Below are 25,126 nucleotides of genomic sequence, written 5' to 3' on the forward strand. Positions count from 1 at the left end.
AACGCATCTTGACCTTCGCTTTGTGCCTATTCTTCCAGATGATTATAAATGGCAAAGAGACAAGCCAGGTTTTTGATAACCTGGATCCTGACACCAAATATGATGTTTTCCTTACTGCCATCTACCCAGACAAGACGGAAAGTATTGACGTCTTAGGCTCCGAGCGTACATGTAAGTCTTTAGTGTATAAAAATCTCCATTAGTCTTTTCTACCCCCTTACCAATTATCTTCAAATATTGAAAAGAGGACAAAGTGACATGGAAAGCACATGCTGCATATTGTGATGTGTAGCAGATCACAATGTCCTTCAGGATGGGGTATGGGATTAGTATGTTCCCCATGATTCTCTGCTTCTGCTGTAGCAAAGTGTATCTATTGGCTTCATTGGCTAGCCTGCTTGTGTCCAATATTCCTGGGCCATACAGCACCTTCAGCCAGATAAAACTATAAAAGCATAGAATTCCGACAGTGTAGAAGGTGGCTATTTGGCCTTGTGTGTCTGCACCGACCCTCTGAAAGAGCAACCGAAATAGGCCCACTCCCCTGCCCAATTCCTGAAATCCCCCCTAACCGGCACATCTGGGAATATTTAGCTTGACCAATCCACCTAATATGCACATCTTTGGATTGTGGGAGGAAATCGGTTGACCCAGAGGAAACCCACAAAGACACAGAGAGAACGTACAAGCGCCACACAGACAATCTCCCAAGGCAGGAATTGAACCCAGTTCTCTGGCTCTGTGTGGCAGCAGTGATAACCCAACCCCTGATTAATCTATGCCTCCTTCAACTTGCCTCCTCTTTTATTTATGGACCCGCTTCCCCAACCCCTTATCTATTCCTCATAGAAAAATGATTGGCCTCACCCCATTTCCCCACTACCTGGGCGTAACTTGTCTATACAAAGGTAAATAACAATCATATTTGTATTTACCTAACATATTTTAACAGTCTCAAGTATCTTTACTGGATGACATCAGCAGATTGATAATCATTTCAGTTAAACTAGTGATGTTGGTTTTTAGAGAACTTGAAAAAATATTGGCCCATCCCGTTTTGCTGAAGGTGAAAGGGGTGGCATGCGGCACAGTGGCTAGCACTGGGACTGCGGCACTGAGAAGACAGAGGGTGGTGATGGATGGAACATTTTCAGACTGGAGACCAGTTACCAGCGGTGTAACACAGGGTTCTGTACTGGGTCCTCTCTATTTGTTGTACCAGCCTCCCCGAACAGGCGCCGGATTGTGGCGACTAGGGGCTTTTCACAGTAACTTTATTTGAAGCCTACATGTGACAATAAGCGATTTTCATTTCATTTAATTTTATTTGTGACTTTTATCAATGACTTGGAGGAGGGGGCAGAAGGCTGGGTCAGTAAATTTGCTGATGACACACAGATTGGTGGAGTCATGGATGAGGTGCAGGGCTGTTGTAGGCTGCAAAGAGACGTTGATAGGATACAGAGCTGGGCCGAAAAATGGCAGATGGAGTCTAACCCTGATAAGTGCGAGGTGATTCATTTTGGTAGAAAAAAATTGATGCGGATTACAGGGTCAACCCATCAATCCATTTGGGTGGAAATTTGGAATAGTAAGGTGAAAAAGTCACTGATAGGAGTAGTCTACAGACCACAAAAGAGTAACAATATGGTGGGGCAGTCAATAAACAAAGAAGTAACTGATGCATGTAGAAATGGTGCAGTCGTTATCAAGGGGGATTTTAATCTATATATTGATTGGTTTAACCAGGTTGGTCAAGGCAGCCTGGAGGAAGAGTTTACAGAATGTATCCGTGATAGTTTCCTAGAACATTATGTAATAGAACCTACAAGTGAACAAGCAGTCCTAGTTCTGGTCCTGTATCATGAGACAGGTTTGACTAATGATCTCATAGTTCGGGATCCTCTCGCAAGGAGTGATCACAGTATGGTGGAATTTAAAATACAGATGGAGGGTGAGAAGGTGAAATCAAACAGTAGTGTTTTGTGCTCAAAAAAAACAGATTACAATGAGATGAGAAAAGATAGACTGGGAGCAAAGACTTTATGGTGAATCAGTTGAGGAACAGTGGAGAACCTTCCAAGCGATTTTCACTGTTGATACCAACAAAAAGGAAGGACAGTAGAAAGAGGGAAAATCGACCATGGATATCTAAGGAAATAAGGGAGAGTATCAAACTGAAGGAAAAAGCATCCAAAGTGGCAAAGATTAGTGGGAGACTAGAGGACTGGGAAATCTTTAGGGGGCAACAGAAAGCTACTACAAAAGCTATAAATAAGAGTAAGATAGATTGTGAGAGTGAACAGGTGCAGGAATGTGGCAACTAGGGGCTTTTCAGGTAAATATTTTTCCTGTAGAGGATGAGAAGGGTGATTTAATAATGGGAGTTGAGGAAATTGCTGAGGAACTAAACAGGTTATATGGGTCTCTCTTCACTGTGGAAGACACAACATGCCAGTGACTGATAGAAATGAGGCTATGACAGGTGAGGACCTTGAGATGATTGTTATCACGAAGGAGATAGTGGTGGGCAAGCTCATAGGGCTAAAGGTAGACAGGTCTCCTGACCCAGATGGAATGCATCCCAGAGTGCTAAAAGAGATGGCTAGGCAAAATACCAATGCACTAGTGATAATTTACCAAAATTCACGAGACTCTGGGATGGTCCCGGCGGATTGGAAATTAGCAAACGTGACACCACTGTTTAAAAAAGGAGATAGGCAGAGAGCGGGTAATTATAGGCCAGTTAGCTTAACTTCGGTAGTCGGGAAGATGCTGGAGTCTATCATCAAAGATGAAATAGCGAGGCGTCTGGATGGAAATTGTCTCATTGGGCAGACGCAGCATGGGTTCATAAAGGGCAAGGTCGTGCCTTACTAATTGAGTGTAATTTTTTGAGGACCTTCCAAAGTGGTAGATAATGGGGAGCCAATGGATGTGGTATGTCTGGATTTCAAGTAAACCTTTGGCAAGGTGCCACACAAAACTTTGCAGCATACGATAAAGATGCATGGCATTAAGGGTACAGTAGTAGCATGGATAGAGGATTGGTTAATTAATAGAAAGCATAGAGTGGGGATTAATGGGTGCTTCTCTGGTTGGCAATAAGTAGCTAGTGGTTTCAGGGATCAGTGCTGGGCCCGCAATTGTTCACAATTTGATTCAATGATTTGGAGTTGGGGACGAAGGGCAACATGTCCAAGTTTGCAGACAACACTAAGATGAGTGGTACAGCAAAAAGTGCAGGGGATACTGGAAGTCTGCAGAGGGATTTGGATGGGTTAAGTGAATGGACTAGGTTCTGGCAGATGGAATACAATGTTGACAAATGTGAGGTTATCCACTTTGGTAGGAATCAGAGCAAACAGGATTATTAATTAAATGATAAAATATTAAAACATGCTGGTGGAGCAGGCTTGAGGGGCCATGGGGCCTATGCCTGCTTCTAGTTCTTATGTCCTTATGTGCCTGTCAGGCAGGGAGCAAGTGGTCAAGCAAGGGAATTGTGGTTTACTGATGTAGTTGAATCACTACAGGTTAGATAGACTACACACAGGAGGCTTAGGTGAAGATAACACGTGAAGGTTCAGTTAGGGCGCTCAAGAGTTACAAGTTAGATAGGAAGGATCTAAAGAGAAAGCTACGAAGAGCCAGGAGGGGACATGAGAAATCTTTTGTCACTAGTGGTGTACCACAAAGAACTGTTTAGGGGCCACTGCTGTTTGTCATTTTTATAAATGGCCTGGAGGAGGGCGCAGAAGATGGGTGAGTAAATCTGCAGCTGGCACTCAACTCGCTGGAGTTATGGACAGTGCTGAAGGATGTTGCAAGTTACAGAGGGACATAGATAAGCTGCAGAGCTGGTTGAGAGAAGGCAAATAGAGTTTAATGCAGAAAAGTCTGAGGTGATTCATTTTGGAAGGAATAACAGGAAGACAGAGTACTGAGCTAATGGTAAGATTCTTGGTGGTGTGGGTGAGCAGAGAGATCTCGTTGTCCATGTACATAGATCCCTGAAAGTTGCCACCCAGGTTGATAGGTTTGTTAAGAAGGCGGACGGTGTGTTAGATTTTATTGGCAGATGGATTCAGTTTCAGAGCCATGAGGTCAAATTGCAGCTGTACAAAACTCTGGTGTGGCCACATTTGGAGTGTTGCGTGCAATTCTGGTCACTGCATTACAGGAAGAATATGGAAGCATTAGTAAGGGTGCAGAGGAGATTCATCAGGATGTTGCCTGTTATGGAGGGAAGACCTAATGAGGGAAGGCAGAGGGACTTGAGTCTGTTCTCATTAGAGGGAAGAATGTTCAGATGTGACTTAATTGAGGCATACAAAATGATCAGAGGATTAGATAAGGTGGACAGTGAGAATCTTTTTCCTCGGGTGGTGATTTCTAGAACGAGGGTAGATTGCTTTCAATTGAGGGAGATAGATACAGGACAGATGTCAGAGGTAGGTTCTTTACTCAGAGGGTAGTATGGCCGTGGAATGCCTTCCCTGCAACAGTAGTGGATTCGCCAATATTAAGAGCATTTAAATGGTCATTGGATAAACATATGGATGATAAGAGAATAGTGTAGATGGGCTTGACAGTGGTTTCACAGGGCGGCGCAACATGGAGGGCCGAAGGGCCTGTACTGTTCTATGTTCTTTGTTCTGAAGTGACACAGGACATTTTACTGCATTAAAGGCACTGTTATCAATGCAAGTTGTTTATGATCAGTGCCAGTATCTCGAATCTTTGCTCAGATATCCTCCCTTTCCTCATCATTTCTGTCAGATTCTGTTACCTTTCTGCTACATGTGTACATTTAAGGTCTCATTCTTCTCACACAGCGGTTGTCGCACCACCATCAAACCTACGCTTCTCGGACATCACGAGGAAAGGTTTCCGGATGGACTGGGATCATGGAGCAGAGGATGTGGACCAGTACAGAATCAGCTGGGTTCCATCTGCAGGAGGGGACAAAAAAGAGGTGATGAAATACATACTTTCTGCTTCTGTGTAGCTCCAGCTGATTTTTAAATTTGCCTTGCAACATGCGAGTGTGAAGCAAAACCGCTGTCAGCCAGATCTGTATATGTATGAAAATGTTCCTCCTTTCCAGGAACAATGTTTCATTGTATCCTTGTAATCCTTTCCACACTTGCTAATGAGTTACATTCTCTGTTGGCCGACGCGGCATGATCACACTGAAAACAGCAGGTATTTTCCATTCCCTGCAGGGACAGGCAAAGACATGGGCATGACTGGAAAATTTGGAGATTGGCCAAGACACAATTGGGTGGGATGAGCTCTTTGAACCGTAACCTGCAGAAACATGAGCACATTCTTTCTGAATGGCATTACTGTACTAGAAGGTGATCAGAAAACTGCACTCCGCACGTACCCTATGCTCTTTAGTATTGAGATGTTAGGCTCAGTTGCCCACTCAAAGAAGAGCATTTGTGTAATGAACAAAACAGTCCAAATTAGTTTATTCCTTCAATTTAATATTCTGCAGAAATACTGCACATGACCATGAGGGAATGCCACTGGGAAAGGTGGCTGCAGCAAAGGGTTGGTAAAGGATTTTAAGGTCCTTGCAGCCCCCTGAGTTATATTAAATTCAAACATCCCCATTTAATTAAGGGAATCAGTTTGCAGAATACAAATTGGTTTCATGCACTGAACGCATCTTGACCTTCGCTTTGTGCCTATTCTTCCAGATGATTATAAATGGCAAAGAGACAAGCCAGGTTTTTGATAACCTGGATCCTGACACCAAATATGATGTTTCCCTTACTGCCATCTACCCAGACAAGACGGAAAGTATTGACGTCTTAGGCTCCGAGCGTACATGTAAGTCTTTAGTGCATAAAAATCTCCATTAGTCTTTTCTACCCCCTTACCAATTATCTTCAAATATTGAAAAGAGGACAAAGTGACATGGAAAGCACATGCTGGATATTGTGATGTGCAGCGGATCACAATGTCCTTCAGGGTGGGGTGTGGGATTACTGTGTTCCCCATGATTTAGCTGGTTTCGCTTACAAGGCTAAATCGCTGGCTTTTAAAGCAGACCAAGCAGGCCAGCAGCACGGTTCGATTCCCGTACCAGCCTCCCCGGACAGGCGCCGGAATGTGGCGACTAGGGGCTTTTCACAGTAACTTCATTGAAGCCTACTCGTGACAATAAGCGATTTTCATTTTCATTTTCATTTCATGATTCTCTGCTTCTGCTGTAGCAAAGTGTATCTATTGGCTTCAATGGCTAGCCTGCTTGTGTCCAATATTCCTGGGCCATACAGCACCTTCAGCCAGATAAAACTATAAAACCATAGAATTCCGACAGTGTAGAAGGTGGCTATTTGGCCTTGTGTGTCTGCACCGACCCTCTGAAAGAGCAACCGAAATAGGCCCACTCCCCTGCCCAATCCCTGAAACCCCCCCTAAGCAGCACATCTGGGAATATTTAGCTTGACCAATCCACCTAATATGCACATCTTTGGATTATGGGAGGAAATCGGTTGACCCAGAGGAAACCCACAAAGACACAGAGAGAACGTACAAGCGCCACACAGACAATCTCCTGAGGTAGCAATTGAACCCAGTTTTCTGGCGCTGTGTGGCAGCAGTGATAACCCAACCCCTGATTAATCTATGCCTCCTTCAACTTGCCTCCTCTTTTATTTATGGACCCGCTTCCCCAACCCCTTATCTATTCCTTATAGAAAAATAATTGGCCTCACCCCATTTCCCCACTACCTGGGCGTAACTTGTCTATACAAAGGTAAATAACAATCATATTTGTATTTACCTAACATATTTTAACAGTCTCAAGTATCTTTACTGGATGACATCAGCAGATTGATAATCATTTCAGTTGTTGGTTTTTAGAGAACTTGAAACAATATTGGCCCATCCCGTTTTGCTGAAGGTGAAAGGGGTGGCATGCGGCACAGTGGCTAGCACTGGGACTGCGGCACTGAGAAGACAGAGGGTGGTGATGGATGGAAAATTTTCAGACTGGAGACCAGTTACCAGCGGTGTACCACAGGGTTCTGTACTGGGTCCTCTCTATTTGCTGTCCCTGCCGCCCCGAACAGGCGCCGGATTGTGGCGACTAGGGGCTTTTCACAGTAACTTTATTTGAAGCCGACATGTGACAATAAGCGATTTTCATTTAATTTAATTTTATTTGACTTTTATCAATGACTTGGAGGAGGGGGCAGAAGGCTGGGTCAGTAAATTTGCTGATAACACAAAGATTGGTGGAGCCATGGATGAGGTGCAGGGCTGTTGTAGGCTGCAAAGAGACATAGATAGGATGCAGAGCCTGGCCGAAAAATGGCAGATGGAGTCTAACCCTGATAAGTGCGAGGTGATTCATTTTGGTAGAAAAAAATTGAATGCGGATTACAGGGTCAACCCATCAATCCATTTGGGTGGAAATTTGGAATAGTAAGGAGAAAAAGTCACTGATAGGAGTAGTCTATAGACCACAAAAGAGTAACAAAATGGTGGGGCAGTCAATAAACAAAGAAATAACTGATGCATGTAGAAATGGTGCAGTCGTTATCATGGGGGATTTTAATCTATAAATTGATTGGTTTAACCAGGTTGGTCAAGGCAGCCTGGAGGAAGCGTTTACAGAATGTATCCGTGATAGTTTCCTAGAACATTATGTAATAGAATCTACAAGTGAACAAGCAGTCCTAGTTCTGGTCCTGTATCATGAGACAGGATTGGCTAATGATCTCATAGTTCGGGATCCTCTCGCAAGGAGTGATCACAGTACGGCGGAATTTAAAATACAGATGGAGGGTGAGAAGGTGAAATCAAACAGTAGTGTTTTGTGCTCAAAGAAAGCAGATTACAATGAGATGAGTAAAGATAGACTGGGAGCAAAGACTTTATGGTGAATCAGTTGAGGAACAGTGGAGAACCTTCCAAGCGATTTTTCACTGTTGATACCAACAAAAAGGAAGGACAGTAGAAAGAGTGAAAATTGACCATGGATATCTAAGGAAATAAGGGAGAGTATCAAACTGAAGGAAAAAGCATCCAAAGTGGCAAAGATTAGTGGGAGACTAGAGGACTGGGAAATCTTTAGGGGGCAACAGAAATCTACCACAAAAGCTATAAATAAGAGTAAGATAGATTGTGAGAGTGAATGTGGCAACTAGGGGCTTTTCAGGTAAATATTTTTCCTGTAGAGGATGAGAAGGGTGATTTAATAATGGGAGTTGAGGAAATGGCTGAGGAACTGAACAGGTTATTTGGGTCTCTCTTCACTGTGGAAGACACAACATGCCAGTGACTGATAGAAATGAGGCTATGACAGGTGAGGACCTTGAGATGATTGTTATCACGAAGGAGATAGTGGTGGGCAAGCTCATAGGGCTAAAGGTAGACAGGTCTCCTGGCCCAGATGGAATGCATCCCAGAGTGCTAAAAGAGATGGCTAGGGAAAATACAAATGCACTAGTGATAATTTACCAAAATTCACGAGACTCTGGGATGGTCCCGGCGGATTGGAAATTAGCAAACGTGACACCACTGTTTAAAAAAGGAGATAGGCAGAGAGCGGGTAATTATAGGCCAGTTAGCTTAACTTCGGTAGTCGGGAAGATGCTGGAGTCTATCATCAAAGAAGAAATAGCGAGACGTCTGGATGGAAACTGTCTCATTGGGCAGATGCAGCATGGGTTCATAAAGGGCAAGGTCGTGCCTTACTAATTGAGTGTAATTTTTTGAGGACCTTCCAAAGTAGTAGATAATGGGGAGCCAATGGATGTGGTATGTCTGGATTTCAAGAAAACCTTTGGCAAGGTGCCACACAAAACTTTGCAGCATACGATAAATATGCATGGCATTAAGGGTACAGTAGTAGCATGGATAGAGGATTGGTTAATTAATAGAAAGCATAGAGTGGGTATTAATGGGTGCTTCTCTGGTTGGCAATCAGTAGCCAGTGGTTTCAGGGATCAGTGCTGGGCCCGCAATTGTTCACAATTTGCTTCAATGATTTGGAGTTGGGGACGAAGGGCAACATGTCCAAGTTTGCAGACAACACTAAGATGAGTGGTACAGCAATAAGTGCAGGGTATACTGGAAGTCTGCAGAGGGATTTGGATGGGTTAAGTGAATGGACTAGGTTCTGGCAGATGGAATACAATGTTGACAAATGTGAGGTTATCTACTTTGGTAGGAATCAGAGCAAACAGGATTATTAATTAAATGATAAAATATTAAAACATGCTGGTGGAGCAGGCTTGAGGGGCCATAGGGCCTATGCCTGCTTCTAGTTCTTATGTCCTTTTGTGCCTGTCAGGCAGGGAGCAAGTGGTCAAGCGAGGGAATTGTGGTTTACTGATGTAGTTGAATCACTTGTCAAGAGGAAGAAGGAGGCTTAGGTGAAGATAAGACGTGAAGGTTCAGTTAGGGCGCTCGAGAGTTACAAGTTAGATAGGAAGGATCTAAAGAGACAGCTACGAAAAGCCAGGGGGGGACATGAGAAATCTTTTGTTACTAGTGGTGTACCACAAAGAACTGTTTTGGGGCCACTGCTGTTTGTCATTTTTATAAATGGCCTGGAGGAGAGCGTAGAAGATGGGTGAGTAAATCTGCAGGTGGCACTCAACTCGCTGGAGTTGTGGACAGTGCTGAAGGATGTTGCAAGTTACAGAGGGACATAGATAAGCTGCAGAGCTGGCTGAGAGATGGCAAATAGAGTTTAACGCAGAAAAGTTTGAGGTGATTCATTTTGGAAGGAATAACAGGAAGACAGAGTACTGAGCTAATGGTAAGATTCTTGGTGGTGTGGGTGAGGAGAGAGATCTCGGTGTCCATGTACATAGATCCCTGAAAGTTGCCACCCAGGTTAATAGGGTTGATAAGAAGCGAGCACTTTTCCAGGAGACACATCCGGAGTGAGACTCATACAGAGTGGGAGATTGAAACTTGGTAATTTGGTGCAGTGAGGTAATTCGGTGCAGAGTGTGAGGAGGTGCTTTTTAACCCTGGTAAGTGACTGGTAAGTAGTCTCTCTTTTTCTTTTCATTGTCTAATTTATTTATTTTTATTTTGAAATTCTAGTTGTTTAAGTTTACCTCGGGTTAAAAACATGGCAGGAGATCCCAGACCCGTGTCATGCTCCTCGTGTGCGATGTGGGAGCTCAGGGACACGTCCACTGTCCCTGGCTCCTTCACGTGCAAGAAGTGTGTTCAGTTGCAGCTCTTGTTAGACCGCTTGACGGCTCTGGAGCTGCGGATGGACTCACTATGGAGCATCCGCGATGCTGAGGAGGTCGTGGATAGCACGTTTAGCGAGTTGGTCACACCGCAGGTGAAGGTTACTGAGGGAGATAGAAAATGGGTGACCAAAAGAAAGAGCAAGAGTAGGAAGGCAGTGCAGGTGTCCCCTGCGGTCATCTCCCTGCAAAACAGATATACCGCTTTGGATACTGTTGAGGAAGATGGCTCACCAGGGGAAGGCAGCAGCAGCCAGGTTCATGGCACCGTGGCTGGCTCTGCTGCACAGCAGGGCAGGAAGAAAAATGGCAGGGCTATAGTGATAGGGGACTCGATCGTAAGGGGAATAGACAGGCGGTTCTGTGGACGCAATCGAGACTCCAGGATGGTATGTTGCCTCCCTGGTGCAAGGGTCAAGGATGTCTCGGAGCGGCTGCAGGACATTCTGGGGGGGGGGGGGGGGGGGGGTGAACAGCCAGCTGTCGTGGTGCACATAGGCACCAACGATATAGGTAGAAAACGGGATGAGGTCCTACAAGTGGAATTCAGGGAGTTAGGAGTTATACTAAAAAGTCGGACCTCAAAGGTAGTAATCTCAGGATTGCTACCAGTGCCACGAGCTAGTCAGTGTAGGAATGTCAGGATAGATAGGATGAATGCGTGGCTCGAGAGATGGTGCAAGAGGGAGGGATTCAAATTCCTGGGGCATTGGGACCGGTTCTGGGGGAGGTGGGACCAGTACAAACCGGACGGTCTGCACTTGGGCAGGACTGGAACCGATGTCCTAGGGGGGGTGTTTTCTAGAGCTGTTGGGGAGGGTTTAAACTAATGTGGCAGGGGGATGGGAACCAATGCTGGAAGTTGGAAGGTAGTAAAACAGGGACAGAAACAAAAGGAAGTAAGGGGAAAAGTGCAAGGCAGAGAAGACATAGTCAGAAATCCATAAGGGCGACAGTACAAGGTACAGTGACTGAGGGGAGCACAGTGAATAGGCCCAGTAATAACAAAAGGAATAAAACTGGAGATGTTAAGATTCAAAACAGAGGTAAAAAAACCAACATAAGTGTACTTTACCTGAATGCTCGTAGTATTCGGAATAAAGTAAATGAGTTGGTGGCACAAATCATCGTAAATGACTATGATTTAGTGGCCATTACTGAAACATGGTTAAAGGATGGTCACGACTGGGAGTTAAATATCCGAGGGTATCAAACTATTCGGAAGGACAGAGTGGATGGTAAGGGAGGTGGTGTTGCTCTGTTATTTAAGGATGACATCCGGGCAATAGTAAGGGATGACATCGGTGCTATGGAGGATAAGGTTGAATCCATTTGGGTGGAAATCAGGAATAGTAAGGCGAAAAAGTCACTGATAGGAGTAGTCTATCGGCCACCAAATAGTAACGAGATGGTGGGGCAGGCAATAAACAAAGAAATAACTGATGCATGTAGAAATGGTACAGCAGTTATCATGGGGGATTTTAATCTACATGTCGATTGGTTTAACCAGGTCGGTCAAGGCAACCGTGAGGAGGAGTTTATAGAATGTATCCGCGATAGTTTCCTAGAACAGTATGTAATGGAACCTACGAGGGAACAAGCGGTCCTAGATCTTGTCCTGTGTAATGAGACAGGATTGATTCATGATCTCATAGTTAGGGATCCTCTTGGAAGGAGCGATCACAATATGGTGGAATTTAAAATACAGATGGAGGGTGAGAAAGTAAAATCAAATACTAGTGTTTTGTGTTTAAACAAAGGAGATTACAAGGGGATGAGAGAAGAACTAGCTAAGGTAGACTGGGAGCTAAGACTTTATGGTGGAACAGTTGAGGAACAGTGGAGAACCTTCCAAGCGATTTTTCACAGTGCTCAGCAAAGGTTTATACCAACAAAAGGAAGGACGGAAGAAAGAGGGAAAATCAACCGTGGATATCTAAGGAAATAAGGGAGAGTATCAAATTGAAGGAAAAAGCAGATCAAGTGGCAAAGATTGCTGGGAGATTAGAGGACTGGGAAATATTTAGGGGGCAACAGAAAGCTACTAAAAAAGCTATAAAGAAGAGTAAGATAGAGTATGAGAGTAAACTTGCTCAGAATATAAAAACAGACAGTAAAAGTTTTTACAAATATATAAGACAAAAAAGAGTGGCTAAGGTATATATTGGTCCTTTAGAGGATGAGAAGGGAGTTTTAATAATGGGAAATGAGGAAATGGCTGAGGAACTGAACAGGTTTTTTGGGTCGGTCTTCACAGTGGAAGACACAAATAACATGCCAGCGACTGGTAGAAATGAGGCTATGACAGGTGAGGACCTTGAGAGGATTGTTATCACTAAGGAGGGAGTGATGGGCAAGCTAATGGGGCTAAAGGTAGACAAGTCTCCTGGCCCTGATGGAATGCATCCCAGAGTGCTAAAAGAGATGGCTAGGGAAATTGCAGATGCACTAGTGATAATTTACCGAAATTCACTAGACTCTGGGGTGGTCCCGGTGGATTGGAAATTAGCAAACGTGACGCCACTGTTTAAAAAAGGAGGTAGGCAGAAAGCAGGAAATTATAGGCCAGTGAGTTTAACTTCGGTAACAGGGAAGATGCTGGAATCTATCATCAAGGAAGAAATTGCGAGGCACCTGGATAGAAATTGTCCCATTGGGCAGACGCAGCATGGGTTCGTAAAAGGCAGGTCATGCCTAACTAATTTAGTGGAATTTTTTGAGGACATTACCAGTGCAGTAGATAACGGGGAGCCGATGGATGTGGTATATCTGGATTTCCAGAAAGCCTTTGACAAGGTGCCACACAAAAGGTTGCTGCATAAGATAAAGATGCATGGCATTAAGGGTAAAGTAGTAGCATGGATAGAGGATTGGTTAATTAATAGAAAGCAAAGAGTTGGGATAAATGGGTGTTTCTCTGGTTGGCAATCAGTAGCTAGTGGTGTCCCTCAGGGATCCGTGTTGGGCCCACAATTGTTCACAATTTACATAGATGATTTGGAGTTGGGGACCAAGGGCAATGTGTCCAAGTTTGCAGATGACACTAAGATGAGTGGTAAAGCGAAAAGTGCAGAGGATACTGGAAGTCTGCAGAGGGATTTGGATAGGTTAAGTGAATGGGCTAGGGTCTGGCAGATGGAATACAATGTTGACAAATGTGAGGTTATCCATTTTGGTAGGAATAACAGCAAAGGGGATTATTATTTAAACGATAAAATATTAAAGCATGCCGCTGTTCAGAGAGACTTGGGTGTGCTAGTGCATGAGTCACAGAAGGTTGGTTTACAAGTGCAACTTGTGATTAAGAAGGCAAATAGAATTTTGTCCTTCATTGCTAGAGGGATGGAGTTTAAGACTAGGGAGGTTATGTTGCAATTGTATAAGGTGTTAGTGCGGCCACACCTGGAGTATTGTGTTCAGTTTTGGTCTCCTTACTTGAGAAAGGACGTACTGGCGCTGGAGGGTGTGCAGAGGAGATTCACTAGGTTAATCCCAGAGCTGAAGGGGTTGGATTATGAGGAGAGGTTGAGTAGACTGGGACTGTACTCGTTGGAATTTAGAAGGATGAGGGGGGATCTTATGGAAACATTTAAAATTATGAAGGGAATAGATAGGATAGATGCGGGCAGGTTGTTTCCACTGGCGGGTGACAGAAGAACTAGGGGGCATAGCCTCAAAATAAGGGGAAGTAGATTTAGGGCTGAGTTTAGGAGGAACTTCTTCACCCAAAGGGTTGTGAATCTATGGAATTCCTTGCCCAGTGAAGCAGTTGAGGCTCCTTCATTACATGTTTTTAAGGTAAAGATAGATAGTTTTTTGAAGAATAAAGGGATTAAGGGTTATGGTGTTCGGGCCGGAAAGTGGAGCTGAGTCCACAAAAGATCAGCCATGATCTAATTGAATGGCGGAGCAGGCTCGAGGGGCCAGATGGCCTACTCCTGCTCCTAGCTCTTATGTTCTTATGTTCTTATAAGAAGGCGTACGGTGTGTTAGATTTTATTGGCAGATGGATAGTGTTTCAGAGCCATGAGGTCAAGTTGCAGCTGTACAAAACTCTGCTGTGGCCACATTTGGAGTGTTGTGTGCAATTCTGGTCACTGCATTACAGGAAGAATATGGAAGCATTAGTAAGGGTGCAGAGGAGATTCATCAGGATGTTGCCTGTTATGGAGGGAACACCTAATGAGGGAAGGCAGAGGGACTAGAGGCTGTTCTCATTAGAGGGAAGAATGTTCAGACGTGACTTAATTGAGGCATACAAAATGACCAGAGGATTAGATACGGTGGACAGTGAGAATCTTTTTCCTCGGGTGGTGATTTCTAGAACAAGGGTAGATTGCTTTCAATTGAGGGAGATAGATACAGGAGAGATGGCAGAGGTACGTTCTTTACTCAGAGAGTAGGAAGGCCGTGGAATGCCTTCCCTGCAACAGGAGTGGACTCGCCAATATTAAGGGCATTTAAATGGTCATTGGATAAACACATGGATGATAAGAGAATAGTGTAGATGGGCTTGACAGTTGTTTCACAGGTTGGCACAACATGGAGTGCCTAAGTGCCTGTACTGTTCTATGTTCTATGTTCTGAAGTGACTCAGGACATTTTACTGCATTAAAGGCACTGTTATCAATGCAAGTTGTTTGTGATCAGTGCCGGTATCTCAAATCTTTGCTCAGATATCCTCCCTTTCCTCATCATTTCTGTCAGCTTCTGTTACCTTTCTGCTACATGTGTACATTTAAGGTCTCATTCTTCTCACACAGCGGTTGTCGCACCACCATCAAACCTACGCTTCTCGGACATCACGAGGAAAGGTTTCAGGATGGACTGGGATCATGGATCGGAGGAGGCGGACCAGTACAGAATCAGCTGGGTTCCATCTGCAGGAGGGGACAAAAAAGAGGTGATGAAATCCATACTTTCCGCTTCTGTGTAGCTCCAGCTGATTTTTAAATTTGCCTTGCAACATGCGAGTGTGAAGCAAAACCGCTGTCAGCCAGATCTGTATATGTATGAAAATGTTCCTCCTTTCCAGGAACAATGTTTCATTGTATCCTTGTAATCCTTTCCACACTTGCTAATGAGTTGCATTCTTTGCTGCTCGTGGGTGCATGATCACACTGAAAACAGCAGGTATTTTCCATTCCCAACAGGGACAGGCAAAGACACGAGCAGGGGCTGGATTCTCCCCTCCCCGGCGTGACGGAGGGTGCCGGCGTAGGGGAGTGGCGCCAACCACTCAGGGGTCGCGCCTCCCCAAAGGTGGGGAATTCTCCCCACCTTTGGGGGCCAGCCCCGCGCCGGAGCAGTTTGCACCAGAAGACTGGCGCAAACACCCGGCGCAGTCGGAAGCGGGGCTGGCCGAAAGGCTTTTGGCGGTCGGCGCATGCGCCGGCAGTGACGTCAGCGGCAGCTGGCCGCTGACGTCACTGCCGGCGCATGCGCGATGCGGGGTTCTCCTCCGCGTCCGCCATGGCGGAGGCCGTGGCGGCGCGGAAGGAGAAAGAGTGCCCCCACGGCACTGCCCCGCGGAGTGAGCGGGGGGCCCCGATCGCGGGCCAGGCCTCCGTGGGGGCACCCCCCCGGGTCCGATCGCCCCCCGCCCCCCCAGGACCCCGGGGGCCTGCTCGCGCCGCTGAACCCGCCGTTCCAGAGGTGGTTTAAACCTCGGCGGCGGGAGAAGGCCTCCCAGTGGCGGGACTTCGGCCCATCCGGGCCGGAGATTTGAGGTAAGTTTAAAAAAAATGAAATCCCGCCGGCGCCAGCTGTTTTCACAGGCTGCCGGCGGGATTTGCACAACGCCGGTTTATGACCGGCGGGAGAATTCAAAAACCTGCGGGAGCGGAAATAACGCCGCTTCCCGCCAATTCTCCGACCCTGCGTGGGGTCGGAGAATTTCGCCCCAGGACTGGAAAATTTGGAGATTGGCCAAGACTCAATTGGGTGGGATGAGCTCTTTGAACCGTAACCTGCAGAAACATGAGCACATTCTTTCTGAATGGCATTACTGTACTAGAAGGTGATCAGAAAACTGCTTTCCGCACGTACCCTATGCTCTTTAGTATTCAGATGTTAGGCTCAGTTCCCACTCAAAGAAGAGCATTTGTGTAATGAACAAAACAGTCCAAATTAGTTTATTCCTTCAATTTAATATTCTGCAGAAATACCCCACATGACCATGAGGGAATGCCACTGGGAAAGGTGGCTGCAGCAAAGGGTTGGTAAAGGATTTTAAGGTCCTTGCAGCCCCCTGAGTCATATTCAATTCAAACATCCGCATTTAATTAAGGGAATCAGTTTGCAGAAAACAAATTGGTTTCATGCACTGAACGCATCTTGACCTTCGCTTTGTGCCTATTCTTCCAGATGATTATAAATGGCAAAGAGACAAGCCAGGTTTTAGATAACCTCGATCCTGACACCAAATATGATGTCTCCCTTACTGCCATCTACCCAGACAAGACGGAAAGTATTGACGTCTTAGGCTCCGAGCGTACATGTAAGTCTTTAGTATAAAAAAAATCTCCATTAGTCTTTTCTACCCCCTTACCAATTATCTTCAAATATTGAAAAGAGAACAAAGTGACATGGGAAGCACATGCTGCATATTGTGATGTGCAGCGGATCACAATGTCCTTCAGGATGGGGTGTGGGATTAGTATGTTCCCCATGATTCTCTGCTTCTGCTGTAGCAAAGTGTATCTATTGGCATCATTGGCTAGCCTGCTTGTGTCCAATATTCCTGGGCCATACAGCACCTTCAGCCAGATAAATCTATAAAACCACAGAATTCCGACAGTGTAGAAGGTGGCTATTTGGCCTTGTGTGTCTGCACCGACCCTCTGAAAGAGCAACCGAAAGAGGCCCACTCCCCTGCCCAATCCCTGAAACCCCCCCTAACCGCACGATCTGGGACTATTTAGCATGACCAATCCACCTAATGTGCACATCTTTGGATTGTGGGAGGAAATCGGTTGACCCAGAGGAAACTAGGGCGACTAGGGGCTTTTCACAGTAACTTTATTTGAAGCCTACATGTGACAATAAGCGATTTTCATTTCATTTAATTTCATTTGTGACTTTTTATCAATGACTTGGAGGAGGGGGCTGAAGTCTGGGTCAGTAAATTTGCTGATGACACAAAGATTGGTGGAGCCATAGATGAGGTGCAGGGCTGTTGTAGGCTGCAAAGAGACATTGATAGGATGCAGCGCTGGGCCGAGAAATGGCAGATGGAGCTTAACCCTGATAAGTGTGAGGTGATTCATATTGGTAGAAAAAAATTGAATGCGGATTACAGGGTCAACCCATGAATCCATTTGGGTGGAAATTTGGAATAGTAAGGTGAAAAAGTCACTGATAGGAGTAGTCTATAGACCATAAAAGAGTAACAATATGGTGGGGCAGTCAATAAACAAAGAAATAACTAATGCATGCAGAAATGGTTGAGATATAGGGGCTGGTTTAGCTCACTCGGCTAAATCGCTGGCTTTTAAAGCACACCAAGCAGGCCAGCAGCACGGTTCGATACCCGTACCAGCCTCCCCGGACAGGCGCCGGAATGTGGCGACTAGGGGCTTTTCACAGTAACTTCATTGAAGCCTACTCGTGACAATAAGCGATTTTCATTTTTTTTTCAAATGGTGCAGTCGTTGTCAAGGGGGATTTTAATCTACCTGTCGATTGGTTTAACGAAGTCGGTCAAGCCATCCTGGAGGAAGAGTTTACACAATGTATCCGTGTTAGTTTCCTAGAACATTATGTAATAGAACCTACTAGTGAACAAGCAGTCCTAGTTCTGTTCCTGAATCATGAGACAGGATTGACTTATGATCTCATATTTAGGGATCCTCTCGCAAGGAGTGATCACAGTATGGTGGAATTTAAAATACAGATGGAGGGTGAGAAGGTGAAATCAAACAGTAGTGTTTTGTGCTCAAACAAAGCAGATTACAATGAGATGAGAGAAGAGATAAGTAAGGTAGACTGGGAGCAAATACTTTATGGTGAAACAGTTGAGGAACAGTGGAGAACCTTCCAAGCGATTTTTCACTGTTGATAGCAACAAAAAGGAAGTACAGTAGAAAGAGGGAAAATCGACCATGGATATCTAAGGAAATAAGGCAGAGTATCAAATTGAAGGAAAAAGCATCCAATGTGGCAAAGATTAATGGGAGACTAGAGGACTGGGGAAACTTTAGGGGGCAACAGAAATCTACCACAAAAGCTATAAATAAGAGTAAGATAGATGGTGAGAGTGAACAGGTGCAGGAATGTAGCAACTAGGGGCTTTTCAGGTAAACATCTTTCCTGTAGAGGATGAGAAGGGTGATTTAATAATGGGAGTTGAGGAAATAGCTGAGGAACTGAACAGGTTTTTTGGATCTGTCTTCACAGTGGAAGACACAACATGCCAGTGACTGATAGAAATGAGGCTATGACAGGTGAGGACCTTGAGATGATTATTATCACGAAGGAGATAGTGGTGGGCAAGCTCATAGGGCTAAAATATACAGGTCTCCTGGCCCTGATGGAATTCATCCCAGAGTGCTAAAAGAGATGGCTAGGGAAAATGGAAATGCATTAGTGATAATTTACCAAAATGCAGGAGACTCTGGGATGGCCCCGGCGGATTGGAAATTAGCAAACGTGACACCACTGTTTAAAAAAGTAGATAGGCAGAGAGCGGGTAATTATAGGCCAGTTAGCTTAACTTCGGTAGTAGTGAAGATGCTGGAGTCTATCATCAAAGAAGAAATAGCAAGACGTCTGGATGGAAATTGTCTCATTGGGCAGACGCAGCATGGGTTCATAAAGGGCAAGGTCGTGCCTTACTAATTGAGTGTAATTTTTTGAGGACCTTCCAAAGTGGTAGATAATGGGGAGGCAATGGATGTGGTATGTCTGGATTTCAAGTAAACCTTTGGCAAGGTGCCACACAAAACTTTGCAGCATACGATAAAGATGCATGGCATTAAGGGTACAGTAGTAGCATGGATAGAGGTTTGGTTAATTAATAGAAAGCATTGAGTAGGGATTAATGGGTGCTTCTCTGGTTGGTAATCAGTAGCTAGTGGTTTCAGGGATCAGTGCTGGGCCCGCAATTGTTCACAATTTGCTTCAATGATTTGGAGTTGGGGACGAAGGGCAACATGTCCAAGTTTGCAGACAACACTAAGATGAGTGGTACAGCAAAAAGTGCAGGGGATACTGGAAGTCTGCAGATGGGTTAAGTGAATGGACTAGGGTCTGGCAGATGGAAAACAATGTTGACAAATGTGAGGTTATCCACTTTGGTAGGAATCAGAGCAAACAGGATTACTAATTAAATGATTAAATATTAAAACATGCTGGTGGGGCAGGCTTGAGGGGCCATGGGGCCTACTCCTGCTTCTAGTTCTTATGTCCTTATGTGCCTGTCAGGCAGGGTGGAGGTGGTCAAGCGAGGGAATCGTGGGTTACTAAAGTAGTTGAATCACTTGCCAAGAGGAAGAAGGAGACTTATGTAATGATGAAACGTGAAGGTTCAGTTCGGGTGCTCGACAGTTACAAGTTAGATAGGATGGATCTAAAGAGACAGCTATGAAGAGCCAGGAGGGGACGTGAGAAATCTTTCGTTACTAGTGGTGTAGCACAAAGAACTGTTTTGGGGCCACTGCTGTTTGTCATTTTTATAAATGACCTGGAGGAGGGCGTAGAAGATGGGTGAGTAAATCTGCAGATGGCACTCAACTCGCTGGAGTTGTGGACAGTGCGGAAGGATGTTGCAAGTTACAGAGGGATATAGATAAGCTGCAGAGCTGGCTGAGAGGAGAGATGGCAAATAGAGTTTAATGCAGAAAAGTGTGAGGTGATTCAGTTTAGAAGGAATAACAGGAAGACAGAGTACTGGACTAATGGTATGATTCTTGGTAGTGTGGATGAGCAGAGAGATCTCGTTGTCCATGTACATTGATCCCTGAAAGTTGCCACCCAGGTTAAGAACATAAGAACTAGGAGCAGGAGTAGGCCATCTGGCCCCTCGAGCCTGCTCCGCCATTCAATTAGATCATGGCTGATCTTTTGTGGACTCAGCTCCACTTTCCGGCCCGAACACCATAACCCTTAATCCCTTTATTCTTCAAAAAACTCTCTATCTTTACCTTAAAAACATGTAATGAAGGAGCCTCAACTGCTTCACTGGGCAAGGAATTCCATAGATTCACAACCCTTTGGGTGAAGAAGTTCCTCCTAAACTCAGCCCTAAATCTACTTCCCCTTATTTTGAGGCTATGCCCCCTAGTTCTGCTGTCACCCGCCAGTGGAAACAACCTGCCCGCATCTATCCTATCTATTCCCTTCATAATTTTAAATGTTTCTATAAGATCCCCCCTCATCCTTCTAAATTCCAACGAGTACAGTCCCAGTCTACTCAACCTCTCCTCATAATCCAACCCCTTCAGCTCTGGGATTAACCTAGTGAATCTCCTCTGCACACCCTCCAGTGCCAGTACGTCCTTTCTCAAGTAAGGAGACCAAAATCGATCACAATACTCCAGGTGTGGCCGCACTAACACCTTATACAATTGCAACATAACATCCCTAGTCTTAAACTCCATCCCTCTAGCAATGAAGGACAAAAATCCATTTGCCTTCTTAATCACCTGTTGCACTTGTAAACCAACCTTCTGTGACTCATGCACTAGCACACCCAAGTCTCTCTGAACAGCGGCATGCTTTAATATTTTATCGTTTAAATAATAATCCCGTTTGCTGTTATTCCTACCAAAATGGATAACCTCACATTTGTCAACATTGTATTCCATCTGCCAGACCCGAGCCCATTCACTTAACCTATCCAAATCCTTCTGCAGACTTCCAGTATCCTCTGCACTTTTCGCTTTACCACTCATCTTAGTGTCATCTGCAAACTTGGACACATTGCCCTTGGTCCCCAACTCCAAATCATCAATGTAAATTGTGAACAATTTACAGGTTGATAGGGTTGATAAGAAGGCGTACGGTGTGTTAGGTTTCATTGGCAGATGGATTGAGTTTCAGAGCCATGAGGTCAAATTGCAGCTGTACAAAACTCTGGTGTGGCCACATTTGGAGTGTTGCGTGCAATTCAGGAAGAATATGGAAGTATTAGTCAGGGTGCAGAGGAGATTCATCAGGATGTTGCCTGTTATGGAGGGAAGACCTAATGAGGGAAGGCAGAGGGACTTGAGGCTGTTCTCATTAGAGGGAAGAAGGTTCAGATGTGACTTAATTGAGGCATACAAAATGATCAGAGGATTAGATATGGTGGACAGTGAGAACCTTTTTCCTCGGGTGATGATTTCTCGAACAAGGGTAGATTGCTTTCAATTGAGGGAGATAGAAACAGGACAGATGTCAGAGGTAGGTTCTTTACTCAGAGAGTAGTAAGGCCGTGGAATGCCCTGCCTGCAACTGTCGTGGACTCGCCAATATTAAAAGCATTTAAATGGTCATTGGATAAACACATGGATGATAAGAGAATAGTGTAGATGGGCTTGACAGCGGTTTCACAGGTCGGCGCAACATGGAGTGCCTAAGTGCCTGTACTGTTCTATGTTCTGAAGAGACTCAGGACATTTTACTGCATTAAAGGCACTGTTATCAATGCAAGTTAGAACATAGAACAGTACAGCACAGAACAGGCCCTTCGGCCCTCGATGTTGTGCCGAGCAATGATCACCCCACGCAAGCCAACGTATCCACCCTATACCAATAACCCAACAACCCCCCCCCTTAACCTTATTTTTTAGGACACTACGGGCAATTTAGAATGGCCAATCCACCTAACCCGCACATCTTTGGACTGTGGGAGGAAACCGGAGCACCCGGAGGAAACCCACGCACACACGGGGAGGACGTGCAGACTCCGCACAGACAGTGACCCAGCCGGGAACCGATTTCTGGGGAGAACATTGTGGAAGCTAACTTTTATATTGAAATTCCAAGACTGTAGCAAATTGTGATGAGGAATGGCATAGACACCTTTAAAGGGGCAGCTAGATAAACCCAATAAAGAAATAGATCCTCATGATTGGAGTGACAGACCAATAGCCTATTTCTGTGCTGTCATTTTATTTGAAAAAATCTTCTCACTTAGGGTTATGCTAGAGCTAATATTGAAACAAGCAGCATTCGAGTTTCTTTCAGTGGAGGGGTCACAGAAATATTCATGTATTTTAAGGATTAGTAAGGGAATATTTTGAAAACACCTGGAAGCTTTGTTCAGTTACATAAGGGAACAAAGTAAAAAATGTAAAGGTGAACAAAAACACTGAAGCCAGGATAACTATGAAATCAACAAGAGATATGAATATTTATGGGGATATGGGAGTTTGGGCTTTTTGAATATGGGCATAGAGTACAAAAGCAAGGAGGTTATGATAATCCCATATAAAACACTGGCTTGGCCTCAACTGGAGTATTTTGTCCTGGTCTGGGCACCATATCTCAGGAGCGATGTGAAGGCATTAGAGACGATGCAGAAAAGAGTCACAAGGATGGTGTCAGGAGTGAAGAAATTCAGCCAAGTGTATAGATTGGAGAAGTTGGGACAGTCCTCCATGGAGGAGAGAAGATTAAGAGGATTTTTGATCGAGGTATTAAAAATGCAAGATATCTGGACAGATGCGGAGAAGATGTTCCCTTTGGCAGAAGGATGGAGAACGTACGACTCTAATTTAGGGAGATTGGCTGAAGAAGCAACAGCAGCATGGTGTGAAAATGTGTGAAAATGGTGTGAAAATGTTTTTAAAAAATATATGGCGAGTAGTTAGGATCTAGAAGTTGTTTGTGATCAGTGCCAGTATCTCACATCTTTGCTTAGATATCCTCCCTTTCCTCATCATTTCTACTCTGTCAGATTCTGTTACCTTTCTGCTACATGTGTACATTTAAGGTCTCATTCTTCTCGCACAGCGGTTATTCCAGCACCATCAAACCTACGCTTCTCGGACATCAAGGGGTACAGTTTCCGGATGGACTGGGATCATGGATCGGAGGATGTGGACCAATACAGAATCAGCTGGGTTCCATCTGGGGGAGGGGACAAAAAAAAGGTGATGAAATCCATACTTTCTGCTTCTGTGTAGCTCCAGCTGATTTTTAAATTTGCCTTGCAACATGCGAGTGTGAAGCAAAACCGCTGTCAGCCAGATCTGTATATGTATGAAAATGTTCCTCCTTTCCAGCAACGATGTTTCATTGTATCCTTGTAATCCTTTCCACACTTGCTAATGAGTTGCATTCTTTGCTGCTCGTGGGGGCATGATCTCACTGAAAACAGCAGGTATTTTCCATTCCCAACAGGGACATGCAAAGTCACGGGCAGGACTGGAAAATATGGAGATTGGCCAAAACTCAATTGGGTGGGATGAGCTCTTTGAACCGTAACCTGCAGAAACATGAGCACATTCTTTCTGAATGGCATTACTGTACTTGAATGTGATCAGAAAACTGCTTTCCGCACGGACCATATGCTCTTTAGTATTGAGATGTTGGGCTCAGTTGCCCACTCAAAGAAGAGCATTTGCGTAATGAACAAAACAGTCCAAATTTGTTTATTCCTTCAATTTAATTTTCTGCAGAAATACTCCACATGACCATGAGGGAATGCCACTGGGAAAGGTGGCTGCAGCCAAGGGATGGTAAAGGATTTTAAGGTCCTTGTGGCACCCTGAGTGATATCAAATTCAAACATCCCCATTTAATTAAGGGAATCAGTTTGCAGAAAACAAATTGGTTTCATGCACTTAACGTATCTTGACCTTCGCTTTGTGCCTATTCTTCCAGATGATTGTAAATGGCAAAGAGACAAGCCAGGTTTTAGATAACCTGGATCCTGACACCAAATATGATGTTTCCCTTACTGCCATCTACCCAGACAAGAAGGAAAGTGATGACGTCTTAGGCTCCGAGCATACATGTAAGTCTTTAGTATATAAAAATCTCCATTAGTCTATTCTACCCCCTTACCAATTATCTTCAAATATTGAAAAGAGGACAAAGTGACATGGGAAGCACATGCTGCATATTGTGATGTGCAGCAGATCACAATGTCCTTCAGGATGGGGTGTGGGATTAGTATGTTCCCCTGGATTCTCTGCTTCTGCTGTGGCAAAGTGTATCTATTGGCTTCATTGGCTAGCCTGCTTGTGTCCAATATTCCTGGGCCATATAGCACCTTCAGCCAGATAAAACTATAAAACCATAGAATTCCGACAGTGTAGAATGAGGCTATTTGGCCTTGTGTGTCTGCACCGACCCTCTGAAAGAGCAACCGAAATAGGCCCACTCCCCTGCCCAATCCCTGAAACCCCCCCTAACCAGCACATCTGGGAATATTTAGCATGACCAATCCACCTAATGTGCACATCTTTGGACTCTGGGAGGAAATCGGTTGACCCAGAGGAAACCCACAAACACACGGAGAGAACGTACAAGCGCCACACAGACAATCTACCGAGGCAGGAATTGAACCCAGTTCTCTGGCGCTGTGAGGCAGCAGTGATAACCCAACCCCTGATTAATCTATGCCTCCTTCAACTTGCCTCCTCTTTTATTTATGGACCCGCTTCCCCATCCCCTTATCTATTCCTTATAGAAAAATGATTGGCCTCACCCCATTTCCCCACTACCTGGGCGTAACTTGTCTATACAAAAGTAAATAACAATCATATTTGTGTTTACCTAACATATTTTAACAGTCTCAAGTATCTTTACTGGATGACATCAGCAGATTGATAATCATTTCAGTTAAACTAGTGATGTTTGTTTTTAGAGAACTTGAAACAATATTGCCCCATCCCATTTTGCTGAAGGTGAAAGGGGCGGAATGCGGCACAGTGGCTAGCACTGGGACTGCGGCACTG

At 44.7% G+C, this 25,126-nt stretch overlaps 1 protein-coding gene across 1 annotated transcript in view; it reads left to right on the forward strand.

The window, feature by feature from the left end:
• Positions 1–25,126, forward strand: part of LOC119963598 (tenascin-X-like) — a 621,159-nt gene that overhangs the window by 318,229 nt on the left and 277,804 nt on the right. The window contains exons 52-58 of the mRNA XM_038792929.1: positions 39–171; positions 4,839–4,978; positions 5,712–5,844; positions 15,002–15,141; positions 16,605–16,737; positions 23,175–23,314; positions 24,048–24,180. Of these exons, the coding sequence (XP_038648857.1) occupies positions 39–171; positions 4,839–4,978; positions 5,712–5,844; positions 15,002–15,141; positions 16,605–16,737; positions 23,175–23,314; positions 24,048–24,180 (952 nt within the window). The remainder of the gene's footprint in view (positions 1–38; positions 172–4,838; positions 4,979–5,711; positions 5,845–15,001; positions 15,142–16,604; positions 16,738–23,174; positions 23,315–24,047; positions 24,181–25,126) is intronic.

The sequence above is a fragment of the Scyliorhinus canicula genome, chromosome 3, assembly GCF_902713615.1.
Source record: "Scyliorhinus canicula chromosome 3, sScyCan1.1, whole genome shotgun sequence".
NCBI lineage: Eukaryota > Metazoa > Chordata > Chondrichthyes > Carcharhiniformes > Scyliorhinidae > Scyliorhinus > Scyliorhinus canicula.